Source organism: Pseudopipra pipra, chromosome 19 (genome assembly GCF_036250125.1).
Source record: "Pseudopipra pipra isolate bDixPip1 chromosome 19, bDixPip1.hap1, whole genome shotgun sequence".
NCBI lineage: Eukaryota > Metazoa > Chordata > Aves > Passeriformes > Pipridae > Pseudopipra > Pseudopipra pipra.
In genome coordinates this window covers 6,505,754-6,522,380 of record NC_087567.1, presented here as the reverse complement: position 1 = coordinate 6,522,380, position 16,627 = coordinate 6,505,754, and the positions used below count along the sequence as shown (strand labels likewise).

General features: G+C 49.5%; 2 protein-coding genes across 5 annotated transcripts in view; one reads left to right on the top strand and one right to left on the bottom strand.

The window, feature by feature from the left end:
• Positions 1-16,627, bottom strand: part of ACSF2 (acyl-CoA synthetase family member 2) — a 50,459-nt gene that overhangs the window by 30,001 nt on the left and 3,831 nt on the right. For 3 of the 4 annotated variants that reach the window (XM_064675932.1, XM_064675934.1, XM_064675933.1), the window contains one exon: positions 933-1,128. In XM_064675932.1, coding sequence (XP_064532002.1) covers positions 933-1,128 — 196 coding nt within the window. Of the gene's footprint in view, positions 1-932; positions 1,129-6,016; positions 6,445-16,627 lie in introns of those variants that run through there. The other variant, XM_064675935.1, reaches the window with a different exon arrangement.
• On the top strand, positions 10,074-14,449 carry LRRC59 (leucine rich repeat containing 59). The gene is made up of 7 exons (XM_064675945.1): positions 10,074-10,330; positions 10,681-10,740; positions 11,239-11,397; positions 11,703-11,807; positions 12,407-12,479; positions 12,945-13,118; positions 13,652-14,449. Exons 1-7 carry the CDS (start codon positions 10,226-10,228, stop codon positions 13,894-13,896), a joined length of 921 nt encoding a protein of 306 aa, XP_064532015.1. The 5' UTR covers positions 10,074-10,225; the 3' UTR covers positions 13,897-14,449.

Below are 16,627 nucleotides of genomic sequence, written 5' to 3'. Positions count from 1 at the left end.
CTGTATTAACAACTACTTTATTTTTTGAGATGGTAAGTGTGTGTCAGGTGTGCAGATGTATGAATAAATATTCTGAGATATTCAGGAAAGTTTTTATAGTTTTGTTGTGTTCTCAAATGAATTTATGAAATTTACCTTGTAGGAGATATGAATTTGAAGAACAGCTGCTCTCTGATTTAGTTCAGAATTACAGTCTACTTCTTAAAATCAGGGTGAACACAGCTAATCTTGTTTATCCGAATGGATGTGACCCAAACCATACTAAGCCTAAAAAAAAACTTCAGAAAAAAACAACTCCTATCCAAGATCATATCATACATTTAATAGAAAATGTCCAGGTAGTTAGCCTTGAAATATTGTCCCTCGATTTCAAAAACAGCTAAACATATATTTGTAAGCAATATGTACACACACACACACATAGATACACCCCCACACATCTGTGCATATAATATTGAGCCCTAGTCCTTGACTTTGCTCCATTGCTTTTGGGCTTAGATAAAAACCTTCCACACACCCAGGATCTCTGATAGTCAGAATGACTAATACGGAAGGTGGAGTCTACTCCAGTAGAGAAAACACTGACTCAGCCCACAACCCATCAGATAGAGATGATAATTTTAAGGCATGAAAGTTCATTCTGGGATATTCAACAAGTGTTTCGTATGCACTGCCTCCTCCCTTTCATCTCCAGATTCCAAGGAGGACAAAGGCAGCACATGCCCGTCGGTGCATGCTGGGGACACGATGCTGGGGACACGATGCTGGGGACACGATGCTGGGGACACGATGCTGGGGACACGATGCTCCCTCTCCATACACAACACACCTCAGTCCTGAGCTGAGCAATGAAACCATTTTCCATTTATCCATCATGTCTGCTGAGGTTACCCACCCACGTGTGCTCCCTGGGGGGTGAACCAGGCACTCACCTCCTCTTTGAACCGGGCAAACGTCCTCCGAACCCCATCCCGGCAGAACACCAAGGCCTCGCGGTCGGGGAACCGCTCGACCGTCTCCTCCAGGCACTGGCCCACAGTTTTGTCGAGAAGGGGAACGTCTAAGGGCCCCTGGACATAGCTGTTGGTCACTCCAGGGGAGACAGGGGGCACCTTTGTATGCAGGGCACTGTGAAAGCAAAGGAGAAGAGTCTATTTAATACAACCTGTGCACGCAATTCTCTCCACCTGGAGGGATTATCTGCCTGCCGATGGCATCAGGAGTACACGAAGTACATTCCTGCAGAGCCTCCAGCCCTCTGTGGGAAACCAGGACCCTGCTCTCTAGCGGGGAAGGAGCCTCCACCAGCCCTGCAGACTGGGCACAGCCTGGTCCTACCATCATCCACCTGCGGTGAAAACTACATGGACAAGTCAGGACATCTGGACAGACTATGGACTCTGCAGTTTACTGAGAGATGGCAACTGGGCTAGGTCATTCTGCAACATAAATAACTGGGAAGGAACACTATGAAACCAGTTCATAGATAAATTCCCTCAACTGGCTGAAATGAGCAGATAACTGAGAAAGGGAAAATTAAAATTAGAGATCAGTCTTCAAAACGGTCAGCAGGGAAGAGTGTAATCCTGCAGAATAAAGACTGTTTAAAAGAGTTCAGAGAAGTTGAGCCGTAACTGAGGCGTCTGCAAAGGAATGGTCTGTGTAAACAACAGCAAACACTCTGTCTCTGCCAGCTGGAACACAAGGAGTTTATAGAACTGCAGACAGCATCTGTAAAATGAGGAGAAGTGCAGAGGCAATAACACAGCAGGGAGGAGATGGTCCCTACAGCAAACACTGGAGGAGGACTGGAGGGGTGTGAGCAGAGTAAGGTCCCGGGCAGGAAAGGAGCACTGAAGTATGGTGTATAGCTCAGAGGCTGTGTTTGCAGATTCAATGGATAATGGGGGAGATCCCTGCATTAGACAACAAAACCAGCTCAGCCTAAACTCAGTTTTCCTCCATTCATTATAGGATCAATATTCTGCAAAGACTCGGTGCCATTTGCCACAAAAGATTTGTTTTCCTGCCCACAAGAAACAAGCCCCAGCATGGAGTTACCTCCTCTGTGAGGTGAAGTTCAGTCTCGATACCCTCAGGGCTCCAAGAGCCAAGCAAATACCCTGACCCTCTTCCCCCCACTGCTTTTCAGCAGATGGAGGATTGTGCAACTCCCACTGGGCTCTGTTCAGACATCTCTCTTCTCAGAGCTCTTGGGCAACTCACATCAAGGCTGTAGAGCTGCCCGGGGAGGAGGAGGGAGGACAAGTGCTAATCTGAACTACCATCTATTGTTTGAAAGCTCTTGGGCAAGGCACATAGATAAACTAGGAGATTAAAAGAAAGCTCTGCAGAAGAAAAGCCTTTATAAATACAGGTTCTATAAAATAAAGGCTGAAAAAGCTCTCCCTAAGCCCAAGAGGACATATGCTCCTGGGAAAGCAGTAAAAGCCACAGCAGCCACTGACACTTGTTGGTTGAAACAGCAGGAAGCCCCTGTCCCCTGTCACAGGGTGGTCTCAGAGAAGCAGGTGGACAAGGAACCCTCAGGTTGTTTGCTAAAACATTTACTGGAGACAACCACACTCACATCTCCCTCAAGCCAAGTTGTTTCCAGTTTCGGCAGAGCCTGTTCCTAAATCCCCTGCTGTCCTCTGCCAGCTGAGGCACAGGGACGTTTCTGGGCAGGGCCGGAGCAGGCGGGGAGCAGCTCCTGACCTGGTTGCGCAAGAGCACTTCCCAGAGCACTGTCCAGGGGTCACGGGGAGCCAAGAAGGCTCAGCACTGGCCTGCAGTGGGAGCAAGCAAACACAAGCCTTTCATGAACTGAGGGACACCACCCAAGGAACCAGCTGGTAAAAAAACTGGTGCAACGCATTCTTCTACCGCACGATTAAAAAGCTGAACAACAAAATACCATCACGAAAAGAGACTGGAGAGGGGAGGAAATATTATTAGAAAATTCAGGTTGAGAAAATTTAATCAAAATTCAAAGTGTCCAGCTGAAAGTCTCCTGCTCTCCGCAGTCAACCTTCCAAGAGACACTTGCACAGTACTTCATTGCCAGTGAAAAGGGTAATATCTCACACTGTTACATCTTGGCAAAACATTACATAGATCAGGCTTTCTGGGATTACTATCCCAGTATTTTTCCAGGCCTGAAGAGACAAAGGGTTTCACTGACTTTGCAGAAACAGACTTTTACACTAAATGCAAGAAGGCACAAAGGCAGAACTAAATGAAAAAGGTCCAGGCTTCATGGCTTGGCTTCCTCCCTACTCCTGAATAGGGGGATGGAAGAGCATCAAAGAACAGTAAAAGATGTCATTATAAATCCCCGTGCTCCAAAACACTGTGAAAACACTGCTGTTTTCCCCCACATGTGTGAACACATGCCCAGCTTGCTCTCAGAGGTCTCAAGCATCCACATTTTCAAATGAAAGCATCAGCAGCACTGAAATTAGTGGCTAAAATATCTCAAGCTCATAACCCAGAGTCACAGACTCCTCTCAAAGCAATAATTCACATCGTTTCTTCAAATCCATTTAAGCAAAATTCACAACTGTCACTGAGTCTGAGCTCCCCAAATTCTGGTCTGATGTTCGCATGTGCTTCAACATTTCTGCATCATTTCTCAGTTGGCAGTGGCAGAAGTGAAAGGCATGAGACAAAACACAGCAGGCTGTTGGAAGCACTGGGGGTCAGGAATGGAAGGAATGAGGCAGATACAAGATATGTTCATAATCAGCAGCATCGTGCTGGAAATCACGTGGGGTTGGTCTCCCTCCTGCCTACAGCCTGCAGAAGTGTATATATCTGATCTGAAATAATGTATCAAGAGATCTCTACAAAGAAAGGATCCAAAGGATTCAGAAATAATCTTTGTGTTCATCTTTGTTACAGAAAACAAGTAATTCACCCTTCACCTCTTCGTACAAAGCATCTGGTGCTGCTGGAGATAAAACAAGACCAATGGTCCAATATTACAGCAGCTCTCATTTCCCTGACTCAGCTGGAGGAGAGCAAATAAAACTCTACTTGCTCTTGGGTGTCAGCACAGACTGTAAGACACGACTTTTAGAGAGCACATGTCTTCTGTTAGCAACACGTTTCAGCAGCAAGACAGCCTGCAGTGCCTGCAAACGAGCCAGCCTCATCTCCAGGCTGTTCCCGCAAGATTCCATGACCCTGAAGTTCAGCAGCACAACTGAACAGAGAGACATCAGAGATCCAGGAAAAATGCATCCCCTTCCTGTTCCACGCAAAAGGCAGGAGAGCAGCCAAGTCCCAGCAATCCCAGAGAGCTCTCCTGCCTGACACAAGGATCAGAAGGAAGCAAGCACTCTGGACTAATCCTAGGAGCTATTTGTATTTACCTCTGAACAGCCCCAATAAACAGTATAGAGTTGTTGATATAAGATAACCAGCTCTGTTTTCACCTTTAACTCTTCATCAGTCTCTACAGAAATTATCAAAGGGGATGAGACAGGAACACAAGGCAGAGGCGTCACCTCCTGTCCCCTGTACAGTGTGACCTGACCAGTCCCTCTGCCCTCCCAGGGCTTAGGAACTGTCCTCATTACAGAGGTCACACTCAGAAAGGTTCATGAACTCTCCTGCCAGTTCCTTTGCTCATGGACATCTACCAGGAGCTTCTCCCCACAAAGCAAGAGCCTTTGTGTCTTTTGTGTCATATGACTGCAAAAAAAGGGTGGTGAAAGTTAGCCCAGCTCTGACCTCCCCTCTTCTTTGCTCTGTTGACTAAAGAGTTAACTAGGTTCTCATTTTTTTTTGTTTGTTTTGGTTTGAGGAAGGACCAAGTTCCCAGGGTTTTCAGACTCCTTCTGCAGCAACTTTCTGGACTTTCTAGTTATGTTCTTTACAGTGTTTCTCTGCCCTCAGCACTCTTCCTTTCAAAAGGATAAATACACCTAGGAGGAGAATTTAATAATTTTTTTTTTTTATAATGTTACTAGAAAGACTTTACTGTCTAAATTTGTCATCTTTTTCTCCAAGGGCTTTGTGTTCCTGTCCTACAGTTTCACTTCTGGGCTGGAGTGAACTGTAGTGAACTCTCTGTCATGCTTCCCTTCTGATCCAATCTCCTAAGATTTTGAGAAGGAAGCTTGGAGCATCCACGATGAGGTGGCTTCAGCCACCTCACTCCTAATGTCAACCTAGCTGAAAAAAAAACACCTTGTCTGTGGAAAAACAAGGAACCCCCATGGTTCCTGGGGAATTGCTCACTGGAAGTCATTCCTCCCAGTGAGTATTAGGCTCTGAATATCAGCTAATCCTTCAGAGCCTTTCCCAAAGCCAGTTGCCTTCCCATCGCTGCTCTTTCACACAAATTTGCTCCAAGAGGCAGCACTGAAGGAAAGCAAAATAAAGAACTGGGCTGACCCCCCCGCCCCGAGCTCCTTGGTGCCCTGGACCTGCTGTGTCCCCCACCGCCCTGCCCACCTGGGGTTCTGCAGGACCACAGGGGGACAGGGACACTGCCTGCAAGTCAGAGCGCCCAAGGAGGGTGAAGAAGCCATTTGATATGTTTCATGTTACTGAAATCAGGATGGAGCTGCTGCACAAAGAAAGTTCAGCCCTGGGCTGAACATCCCTCCATAAACTGCGCAGGGCTCCTCACTTCCCCCGGTCCCCTCCCAGGCTGTGGGGGCAGACCCAGGGGGTGCAGCCTGCCGTCTCCCATTTTGGAGGGGCTTTAGGGGAGCCAAGGCACAGTGACACACATCGAGATGAACCTGCCCTTCCCGCAGGGGGCAACTCGCCTGGCTGGACACCCACATCAACCGGCAGCTGCCCTATAGCCCCTGTCCCCCATCACACATGGCCTGCAGCCTCTATGCCCCACAGTCCCCCATCTCCAGCCCCCACCGCCCTCCACCCTCTATAATCCCCATTCCTTCTCATCCACAACCCCCTGTTCCCTATAGCCACCCATCCCCTATAGCCCGCACGCCCGTTCCCCCGCACTCTCTCCCGGTTCCCAGCCCATCCCTACCTTCCCGGAGGGGGTCCCCGCCTCCCGCCCGCCCGGCGCAGGACCCGCAGCCCATGCCGGGGCAGCGCTGCCAGCCGGGCCGCGGCCATTCCTCCGGCGGCGGCAGGACCGGGACAACCGACGGGGCCCGACCCGTCCCGTCCCAACGCTCGGAGCGCGGGGGCGGTGCCCGGCCCGCCCCGGCCCCGCTCCGCCCCATCCTCGGGGGTTGCAGGGGCCCAGGACCCTCCGCCGGCCGCGAGCAAGTGCCCGGTGGGATGGGGAGCAGGGAAAGCGCCCACCCGAGTGCGGGGATGGGGGCTCAGAGGGAGCCCCCAGCACACGGCTGGCAGCGCAGGGTCCTGCCGAGCATCTACCCCGTCCTCGGCCAGTCCACTGCCCAAGCCCTGCACCGCACCTCCTCCCCTGTACATTCCCACTCCATTCTTCTTCCCAGCTTGCCCCATCAGTCTGTTTCTGCCTGACTCCAACCACCCCGAATGAGCCCCTCCACCCAAATGAGCGGAGGTGGACTTCGGTGCGAGACAACCAACATCACTTTTCTTCACCTGTATCCCTTGGTGCCTGAGCCCCAGAGACAGCAACTGACCTCCAGCACTATCCACTCAAGGAGTTATCACCACCCCGCTAACAGCTTCAGGCCCTCCGTGGCTCGTGCGCCCTCCCATGGGAGGAGGAGAGACCAGCTGGGAACTGCAGAGCTGCTCCAGGGATGAGGCCCCTCACCAAGAGCAGAGGTGCGGGCAGGCACCAGGCGAGGAGCACGGTGGTGCTGCGTTCTGCAGCAGCACTGATGCTGAGCAGGTGACACATCATCCTTCCCCACGTGAAACGACTGACAGCCTGTCTGGCCACAGCCTGCAGCAATGGCCAAAAGCTAATTAATCCTAATGAAAGGGCTGGAGTATAACTCTGAGCCCAAAAATGCTCTGTGTCTTTTGAATACCACATGGGCATTAACCAAACCGTGCTGTCAGTGCTGGCCTGAGACATGGGCTGCTTCTGTAGGTGTTTTGCAGCTCTGCCTGGGTGGAAGCTGGAATTAGTGTGCCTGGACACGGTGTCTGTACCATGCCAAGCATAACGGTGCTGATGAACAAGGGCATCAATATTGGCCTCAGAACGGTGAATCTCAGACACCAAAGCCATAAATGTGTTCGTAACAGAGTGAAATACCAACTGTCACCAGACCTCTGATTTTAGAAACAGGAAGGATTTTCCCCAATGTGCATCTTGTTCGCAAGGAGTTTGTTCAGTGGCAGCAGTGACAGTGTTTTCTTTGGTAGGGAAAGGGAGATTTTTGTCCTTCAAATGTGAAAAATCGGCCGTGGCTGCAGAGGGGCCTCATAGATCTGCAGAGGGGACACGAGGATCCACAAAGGATCTGGGAATGATCTCCATCCCCAGGCTGGCATGGCCAGCTTAGGCCCCCAGAGGGGGAAGGATTGCTAGATCAGGATTAGATTGACATCCCACTTCCCTGAGCAGTTCCTGCTCCATTCTCCTTGCTGATGTTCTTGCAGCTTTCCTCCAGCAGAGAGTACAGATGTACCCTTTGTTATGGTTTGTCTTGTGGATGTTCGAAATCTTTCTAGTCTACATGCACAGGTACCTCTTCAAGTCAGTCCCACTGCAATCAGCAGCAAGGTGAGTTTCTGGATTCCCACAGGTGATGTAAGGCTGTGTGACATTCATGGCCAGAAGTCGTCCTTTCACTGCTTCAGCACAGGACAGAGCAATTATCTTTGTCTGTGCTGATGGAGCATCTGAGGGCTCAGTGTTGTATAACCACTGGGGGAAAAAAAAAAATGTCTGGGATTCAAACACCTCACCTTTAATAAATAAAGATAAAGCTGACTTTTGGCTTGATCTTCCCATGTAACAATCATTAGCCCACAGGGTGAATCCTGGTTAAAGAAATAATTAAATCAAGAATTATGCAGAGGTTAAGGCAACCTTGACATTTGGCTATGTTTGTTAAAAATTGTCAAAGCAAAGGCCGCCTGAAGTAGTACCACTTCATACACCATTGCAGAAGGTATCATTCCTTTCTAATGGAGATTTAAAAATCTGCCTTCAAGTTAATCACAAATAAGCAGGTAGGTTTTGTAACCCATCTACACCCCTGCTTGTCTTTGCTAAGAGCCAAAAGCTCCTTGGATTTGTGCAAACCCAGATTTCAGTCCCTGCAGCACTGCACAGACAAGGACTTCTCCCAGAGATGCAGAGGGTCTTGCTCAGGTCCCTCCAAAGCCCCTGTGGTTTTGCCCTCTGTAGCAGAACTGTGTGTGGTGCCCCCCAGCCACAGATGGGAACTGCACAACATTTCATGTGAGTCCTTTGTTGCCTCAGGGTAATGCAGGGCTCAGCAATCACCTGCCTTCCTCAGAGATCTGTCAATGAGAGGTTTCCCCACCATTCCCTGGGGCAGGTCTTCTCTGGCCCTTCCTTGTCTCCAAACATTGTTGTGAAAAGCTGAGGGATGGGAGATGCTCTTCAAGGGATGACTAGACCTTGCCCTTCTCAGATGTGGGCTCTTTAGTTTCTGGTCACCTTTGGAGGAACAATACCATGCTTTGAGAAACTTCTATAATCTCCTAGATGAGAGCGCCTTAAAGTCAGGCAGATATTATTGTACTTTCTATGAGGCAAATCCTCGTGTGCTGGTTTGGGGTGCCTTTGCTTAGAGACCCCTGTGGTCACAGTTCCCTCTGTGCTGAGCTAATGCTGGTTTCTGGGTATTGGAAAAGACTTACTGCCAGCTTAAAAACTAACTAAAGCATCCACGGGGTAGATGTGCTGCAGTAGTGAAAACATCTTTGCAAGGTCCTGTACGCCATGAATCACACAGGGATCAGGGAATTCAAGGTTAGTCCTCACTGTAATCCCATTACCGGGTAGCACTAATTTGGCCCTGCTCCAGGCTCCTTTCCCTTTCACTGACTTTCTCCACAGCAGGTCAGGAGAGTGCTCTGCTCCTGTGGCAACGGAGCAAAAGCAGGAACATCCATTGAGTGTTCCCCCTCTGAAGAGACATTGTGGGTAACAGTCCAACCAAGAGAGAATTCACCCCTCGCATTAGGGAGACTGTGGAGAGATTGAAGCAGCTGTATCAGCTGTTGTAAAACAAGGTATTGATCACTGGGTTTCTGGGTTGTTACTGAGATTATTGGCTGTTAACTGGTTGGTTTTCCATGAGGTGGTGTTTGATGCGGTGATGTGACCGAATGTGAATCTCACCCACCCATGGGGTTAGGCTGGGAATTCTCCTTTCCTTCACAGAGCCATTTCACGTGTCCAGATGCAAACTCCTGCCAGCCTGGCCAGAGGCCTGGGGCCAGTGGGATGGTGGGCGGGGTGCCCCAACGCAACTCTCAAAAGTTTTCACTATTTATATGTTTTAGCAAACAAAGGCATTAATGTACATTGGCTACAAGTTACCTAGTTCTTGTATTCTGTCTTGTGTTGGTTAATGATTCTCTCACTTCCCATGCTAATTAGTCTGTATGCTCAGTCTTTCTTGTCTTTTAGGGTGGTGGGTCTCTTGAGTCCGTGGCTGCGAGTCAGTGGTCACAATTTCCCCTGCCAGAATTACCTTTTACCCAGTTGGAGCTGATTCAGTGCAGTTGTTGAGTTGGCTTTATTAGTTTCTTCCTTATCTTGGGGGTTCTGCCAAATGTCCTTGTGGCCCACAAATTCTGCATTCTTTGTGCCCACTATCAGCGGCACATCCTTCTTCCCAAGCTTTGTTGACCTCCCCCTAGGTCTGAGATCACTGCCCCAAACCTTAACAAGGCAATTCTACCGACGAGTAGTTTGTCTTCCGAACACCTGGACATCCCTCAGAGCCTGTTATCTGCTGTCACGCGGATTAAATCCCCTTTCTTGCTGATCGGGCTTGAAAGCGCACAGAGAGCAGACATCAAAGGACACCCTGACTTTAAGGAGATCGTTACCAGCCCACGCTCCCCGGCGGCGGCGGTGCCGTGCGGGCGGTGCGGCCCCGCTCCGGGCCGGCAGCGGGCGCGCTCGGCCCCGCGGCGGGGGCTGGCGGGGCCGGCGCGGACGTGGCCGCGGAAGTGGGTGGCGGGGCCGGGCCGTGCCACGCCGGGCTGGGCTGGGCTGGGCTGAGCCGTGCCGGGCCGAACCGAGCCGTGCCGCACCCCCGTTCCCACCCGCATCCCCTGTTGGCGGCTGCCCGGCGGAGCCATGTCGCGGGGCGGCGGGAAGGGGCTGAGCCTAAAGGACAAGCTGGACGGGAACGAGCTGGACCTGAGCCTCTGCGACCTGAACGAGGTGCCGGTCCGGGAGCTGGTGAGTCCCCGGCCCGGCGGGGATGGGGGCGGGCGCGGTCCCCGGGGAAGGGGAGGCGCGGGGGAGACAGATGTGTTGCTGGGGTTGTGACCTGGCCTGCGGGTATTTAAAGCGACGGGGAAGGGGGTTCCGTGTCCCGCCGGCCCGGCAGCCGCTGTTCAGTGCTTATCCCGGGATAAAAACCGCCTTTGGACCCAGAAACCGATCCGGAGATGACGCGACCTCGGAGCAGCCGCGGGGGATGGACAAACTGATGCGGGAGAAACCGCAGAGGCCGAGGCAGAACTAGTGGGTGTCAGAGGGGCTCGGGCGAACCTCCGTGTTCATTTAGCGCTTTATTTCTCTTTCAGGCTGCTCTTCCAAAAGCTACTATCTTGGATTTGTCCTGTAACAACCTCATTTCCTTGCCGGTAAGGTGCTAGAGAGCCTTCGTGGGGATGAGTCTGCTGGGAAATATTTGGAAAAGATAACTAGTGCTTCTTCAGAGGCTCTCCAGGAGGTTTGGAACTGGTGCTTCTTCCCCCATCCTGAGGTGGCTGAATGACTCCATTGTCAGTGATGGGTCAGTGCTGGTGGTGGGTTTGGCTGAGGCAGAAGAGAGGAAAGGGTTGCACTGAGTGAAGATTGCAGTATCTTCTTGCCAGAGCATCCCCGGGTGAATACAGACCAGTTCCATCAGCAGTGGAGACTCGGGTTTGTTCCTGTCATATTGCCGTACATCACCTTGTCGGTCTGTCATACGTGTCCCACCTCCATCTTCTGAGGAGAGTGGTTTTCCTCCATCACAGTCCTGTAGGTAGTTAGGAATTTGAGACTGATGCGAGGTGCAGGTTGTGTCCACGTACTCGCCGCAGAGGTTCCTCCATAGAGGTGCTGACCAGCTTTCTCTGGGTTTGTTTGGGTTTCAGTCAGACTTCTGCAGTTTGATGCATCTGGTGAAACTGGATTTGAGTAAAAACCGGCTTCAACAGCTGCCCTTGGACTTTGGCCGCCTGGTCAATCTGCAGCACCTGGACCTTCTCAACAACCGTTTAGTCACCCTGCCAGTCAGCTTTGCACAGCTCAAGGTAAAACTGTTTGCTGGGCAGTTACGTAAAGCTTTGGGATGCAGCCCAGGGTCTTGTGATCCTGCTCAAGTTGATTTCTCTGGTAAAGCATCCATCCTGCTGACTACCCATTCCAAAATTCAGCTGGCTCTGCACCGCAGCTCGGTGAAAATTCTCTCAGTCTATTGAAAACGTCTCTGCTCGTCTTCTGTACTTGTTTCATTCATCTGAAAACTAAGCGGTCCTTTGCTTCTGTTTTGGATCTCTTAAATAATTGCAAGACTGCTGTGCTCTTACAGCCTCCCCTTTGTCATGCCTTTTTGCAGAACCTGAAGTGGTTGGATCTGAAGGACAATCCCCTGGATCCTGTCCTGGCTAAAGTGGCAGGAGACTGTCTGGATGAGAAGCAGTGTAAGCAGGCTGCTGTCAAGGTAAGGAATCTGCTTTTATTCTCTTTTTTATTTTTTTTTTTTACTTTCATGGCTTTGTCAGTGGTGTTTCTTCCTCTTTTTGCTTAGCAAGCTGGGCAGCTGCTGCAGCAGTCTGAAGTTTCTTCAGGCAGTGAGGTGCAGGTTCACTGCACTGACTCTGGTGCTGCTGTGCCTGTGGAAAGCAAACACCTGGCTGAGGGGGATTCTCCTCCACTAGTGGAGTTAAGAGAGGATTAAATTCTGCTTGCCAAGAAAGTAGAGGCATAATCAGACATAATAATCCATGCCTAGGCTTATTGTACAAAAATCTCTGGAGAAGTTCTGGCAAACTATAGACTCGCATAAATAGAAATGTTCTGTATCAGTGAGCACCAGTTTGCCATGTTTGTTTTTAATGGGAAAATCTGTTTCTTAATGGCAAAGACTCACACAGGAAGGTCCGAGCTCTTTCTCCTCAGAGTTGTGCCTGTAGGGGTAGGTCAGGGTTGGGTGTCAGCCCCAGCTGACTGTCCTCAGCCACAATCCAGCTGTTCTGTTCTGAACTGACTGTGCCATGAGCCCCCTGCACAGCCCTCAGGTTGTTTTCTTGGACCTTGAAGGTACTGCAGCACATGAAAGCGATCCAGTCCGAGCAGGATCGACAACGGCAACGGAAACTCCAAGCAGAGCGAGGTAGGCACAAAGAGCCCCCACGTGCTGTCTGCTGAGGACTGCTCTTGGTCTCTCTAACACACCCAAACACACTGGAATCCACCTAACAAATTGCCATCTAACAAGTACTTGTAGCCATCCAAATCCTGAAGATTCAGGGAGTAGAAGGGTAGGAGGGCTGGAGGGAGAAACATAGCAGGGGGTAACTATGTGATTTCTTGCCTGAATAATATTTAGATTTCTAGATGGAAAGTGGTATAGGTTACCTATAAAAATATGAAAGAAAAGCATGGGATTTACTTTAAGGGAAGTCTAATTCTGAGGGAGCAAAATGCAAGGTTTGTAATACTAAATAAAATGATAAAATAAGAGGATAGTTATTTAATTGGTTTCTTCATTCCAATCGGGATCAGATAAGCAGGTAATAAGGAAGATGGCAATGACAACCCTTTAGATAAAAGGGAAAAACTTCCTGTTAATCCCCAGAAATGGAGAAGAAGCGTGAAGCAGAACAGCGAGCAAAGGAGGCTCAAGAGAGGGAACTGCGGAAGCGAGAGAAGGCAGAGGAGAAGGAACGCAGAAGGCGGGAATATGACGCTCAGAAAGCTGCAAAACAGGAGATGGAGAAGAAAACTAAAAAAGAAACGGTGCAGACCCGAAGTAAGTGGTATCAATTTTGGGTGGGATTGCATCAGATTCCATCTTAATCAGACTTTGATGCTGCCAGAATTGCTTTCATGCGGCCCAGGTACTGAGGATGTTGGGAGTGGGCAGGGGGAACCTGTAGGAGTTCTGATAGACTCTTGCTGCTGTGCCCTTTTCCTCTTTGCCTGTGCTCTCATGAACTGTGGAGCTACAAGATTCAAATTCTCCAGCTGTTCCCAATGAGAACTTCCCTCCACTTATTTCAAGTGTACTGAACTACACGTGCAAAACCAGATCTTGTGCAACACAGAGGTGCTTTACACCCTCTTCACTGCTGCCCATGAAACTAAATCTGAAACTTTTCATGATAAACAGTTAAATCCTGCACATCTACCTATTCATCAGAGCTAAGTAATGAAAATTCATGACAAAAGCCAACTGCAGCAGAGGCTGAAGTATCTTGCCTGAGCAGTTTGTTTCCGAATGCAGACTGTTAAAGATATTAGATGAATTCCTCACGTTCTGTCCTGTCCATGTTCTCATTACAGAGCCTGCCTCCAGCTCCCGTCCCCCTCAGCCCCCCCGGCACAAGCCCTCGTGGTCACGGTCGGTGCTGAGGGTCCTGCTCTTCGTGCTGTTCTGCATCCTGTGTGCTCTGGCCGCCTGCAAGCTGACAGAGCTGCAGCGTCAGCCCCTGTGCGTCAGCGTGAACACCCTCTACGAGGACGTGGTGGCTGCCCTGCAGAACCACAAGACCCTGCAAAACATGCTACAGCACAACTCGCAGCAGTGATTGTCCTGGACGGGCATTTGCTTCGTCAGCATCTCCTTCCACCATCTACGCAGCCAGAATTCCTATGGAATTGTGTTCTGATGAAACTGCTTTGAACCAGTCAGTGTTGGTTTGCTGGTCCACTCCACAGAGCAGAGTTATTGTTCAGATCATCTTTGCTGTGCATGTTTTGCAGTTGGCCTGTAACTCCCATTTTTTGCGCACGTTAAACCTAAACTTGTTACCACTTCTCACCTCCAAGTGGTGTTCACCAGGATTGTGAGGTACAGGAAGCTGCCAGTCTATAGGAGTGGGAAAAACCAGCCCTCACCTTGCCTGGGTAGCTGTAGCTCTGAGCTGGAGGTGGAAGGTTTTTAATACATATCCATTCCTTGCTCTCATTTCTGTTTGTGCTAAAATTGGTGATATGGCTGTATGGGAATAACACACTAAGGCCCACTCCAGGACCAATTACAGGCATGTAGGATGGCTGTGCATCCGTATGTTGGAGCGAAGAGGCTGATGTGCTATTGAAAGGAGCTGATAATTTTCAATACAACAGTTTTCACAGCAATTTGTCTGAACTGGATGTTTGTGTTGTTAACGCGGTTTTAGTTTTAATTAGGTCCTTTAGGAACAGCCACAAATGATTTCAGAGTACACAGGGGAATGATTCCTGCCTGCTGTATCCATGGTGGCAGCACTGGGTGGCACTGTGGGAGCACTGCTGGCAGGAAAGGGATTAGCCTTGGGGCTGGGGGAAGGCCAGGAAGTTTAGTGGCTTGCACCTGGAGAAGAAAACTCTCCTCTGCAAAGTCCTATTAATCATTTGTAATTTCCCTAGAAAATATTTAAAATTAACTAATTTTAAATTTTCCTTATTAAAAAATTGGAACAGAAGTTTGTTGTATCCTTAAGGGCTTTGTGAGTACTAAAATGAAGTTAGGTTTCAGAGAGTATCCGTGCTACTGACTCCACTGAGACACCCTACACTTGTCCCCAGAGTCGCTCTCTCTTCTCATACCTGGGATAATCACTGCCAAGAGCAGTGCTGTGAGGAAATCATCCATAGCAGTTCACACCAAGGTCACCATCGAAACCTTCACCTTTTTGTAACCTGATGGTAAGGCTGTGGTTCCCTGAGTGTCACACAGGATGGAGCAGCAGCATGAGTATCAGATAAAGGCAGGAAGGGCTGCCTCTGCCCTAGCAGGGTGTATGTGTCCAAAGCTTCCTTCAAACGACTTTAAGCTTCACTTTTGGTGTGTAACTCATCCTGTTCTTTAAAAGATCCTTGCTCCCTATCCAGAAACGTTCAGGAAAATGACAAACAACATCCAAAGCAACATTTTCCTCCCTGCACCAATTCCTGCCAGCGGCTGGGCGGGCTCACCTGTGCCATCCAGGCAAGTGCTGCATAGGTTGGCAAATGCTGGGCTAATACAATTTATTGATTCAAGTCAGCAGGCCAGGGCTCCTGCTGGATGCCAGGAGTGAGCATGGCAGGTGAGGTTTTTCCACTGGAGGCAGCGCAGTTCCAAAGATTAACTTCCACGCGTCGGATGCAGTTTAATTCTCTCAGCACTCATCTCGGTAAGTGCTGCTGTCACAAGAGCCCTCAACTGTCCTTGTGTGCACACAAGTGCTAATGGCTGCATGGACAGGCCGTGCTCCCCAATCTAATTAAAAGGAAGCCTTTTCTGCCAACTGTTTAGACCTCATAATTCCAACGCATATAATCAGATTTTGAGACCCTCTGTAGATTAAGCTGTCTGGAGACTGAATCAGGGCAGTCTAAATTTATATCTCAAAATTAGTCTTACTCATTCCCATCTGCTACAGCAGAACACAGAGTCTGTTTTGTGAGGTAAAGTTCTTCCACCTCACTAGAGCAGGTGCTGGGGGGGCAGCACTGTGTTGCTTTAGCATCGGGATTTGTCCCAGAGGAGATAGAAGGTAACTCCTTGCAGTTCAGGAGAGCAGTAGGAAGCATTCCTTTCAACAGAGGACATACCTGTCTATATGCAAGACAACTCATTAAGAAGTAAAGATTATTCAAAATTATTTATTTTATAGAAAGACAAAGAATGCTGACATGCTATGAACTGTGTGCAACTCATACTCTTGGGGACGGTGTTCACCATCTTTCTTGTATAAACTCCAGCCATTCAGCAACTTTATCCAACTTTTTTCCTGCTATGATAAAGTCTAAATGTGCTTCCAAGTCTTTAAACGAGGATCAACGACTTATCTAAGCACTTCTTCACAGAAGAAAACTGAACAGTTCAACCAGTCAAACAGTAAAACCCTTATTCCCTGGAGCTACCCAGTGAAATCCAAAAGTGAACCCTTCAACCAGACAAAGAGTAAAACCCTTATTCCCTGGAGCTACCCAGTGAGATCCAGACAGAGGTCAGGATTGTGGGAAGTCATCTGCAGATAGATGCGTCGGGACAGCTCCGGCCCGATCCGCCGGGAGGTGGCTGTCACACCCTCGCCACGGTGCACTGGGATATTGGCTAGCATGTTCTCACGCTCCTGGTCTGAGGAGCATTTTCCATAGGCCTAAAAGCAACACAAAGGAACAGCACTATCATCCACTGCTCAAAAAAACCAATCAAAGCCATGCACCTGTGACTGCTCTACCCTTCCACAATGTCCGCTCGGTTTTCACCTGGTCCCTCCCCAGTCCCATCCGTGAGCTTGGAGAGAAGAACCAATGCTTCTCCCTCAGTGGTCTGCTCTGGGAATC

Coding starts and splice junctions, on each gene's coding strand:
- LRRC59 (XM_064675945.1), top strand. CDS start 10,226: ATGTCGCGGGGCGGCGGGAAGGGGCTGAGCCTAAAGGACAAGCTGGAC. Junction 11,398..11,702: donor TCAGCTTTGCACAGCTCAAG/GTAAAACTGTTT, acceptor GCCTTTTTGCAG/AACCTGAAGTGGTTGGATCT. Junction 12,480..12,944: donor GAAACTCCAAGCAGAGCGAG/GTAGGCACAAAG, acceptor GTTAATCCCCAG/AAATGGAGAAGAAGCGTGAA.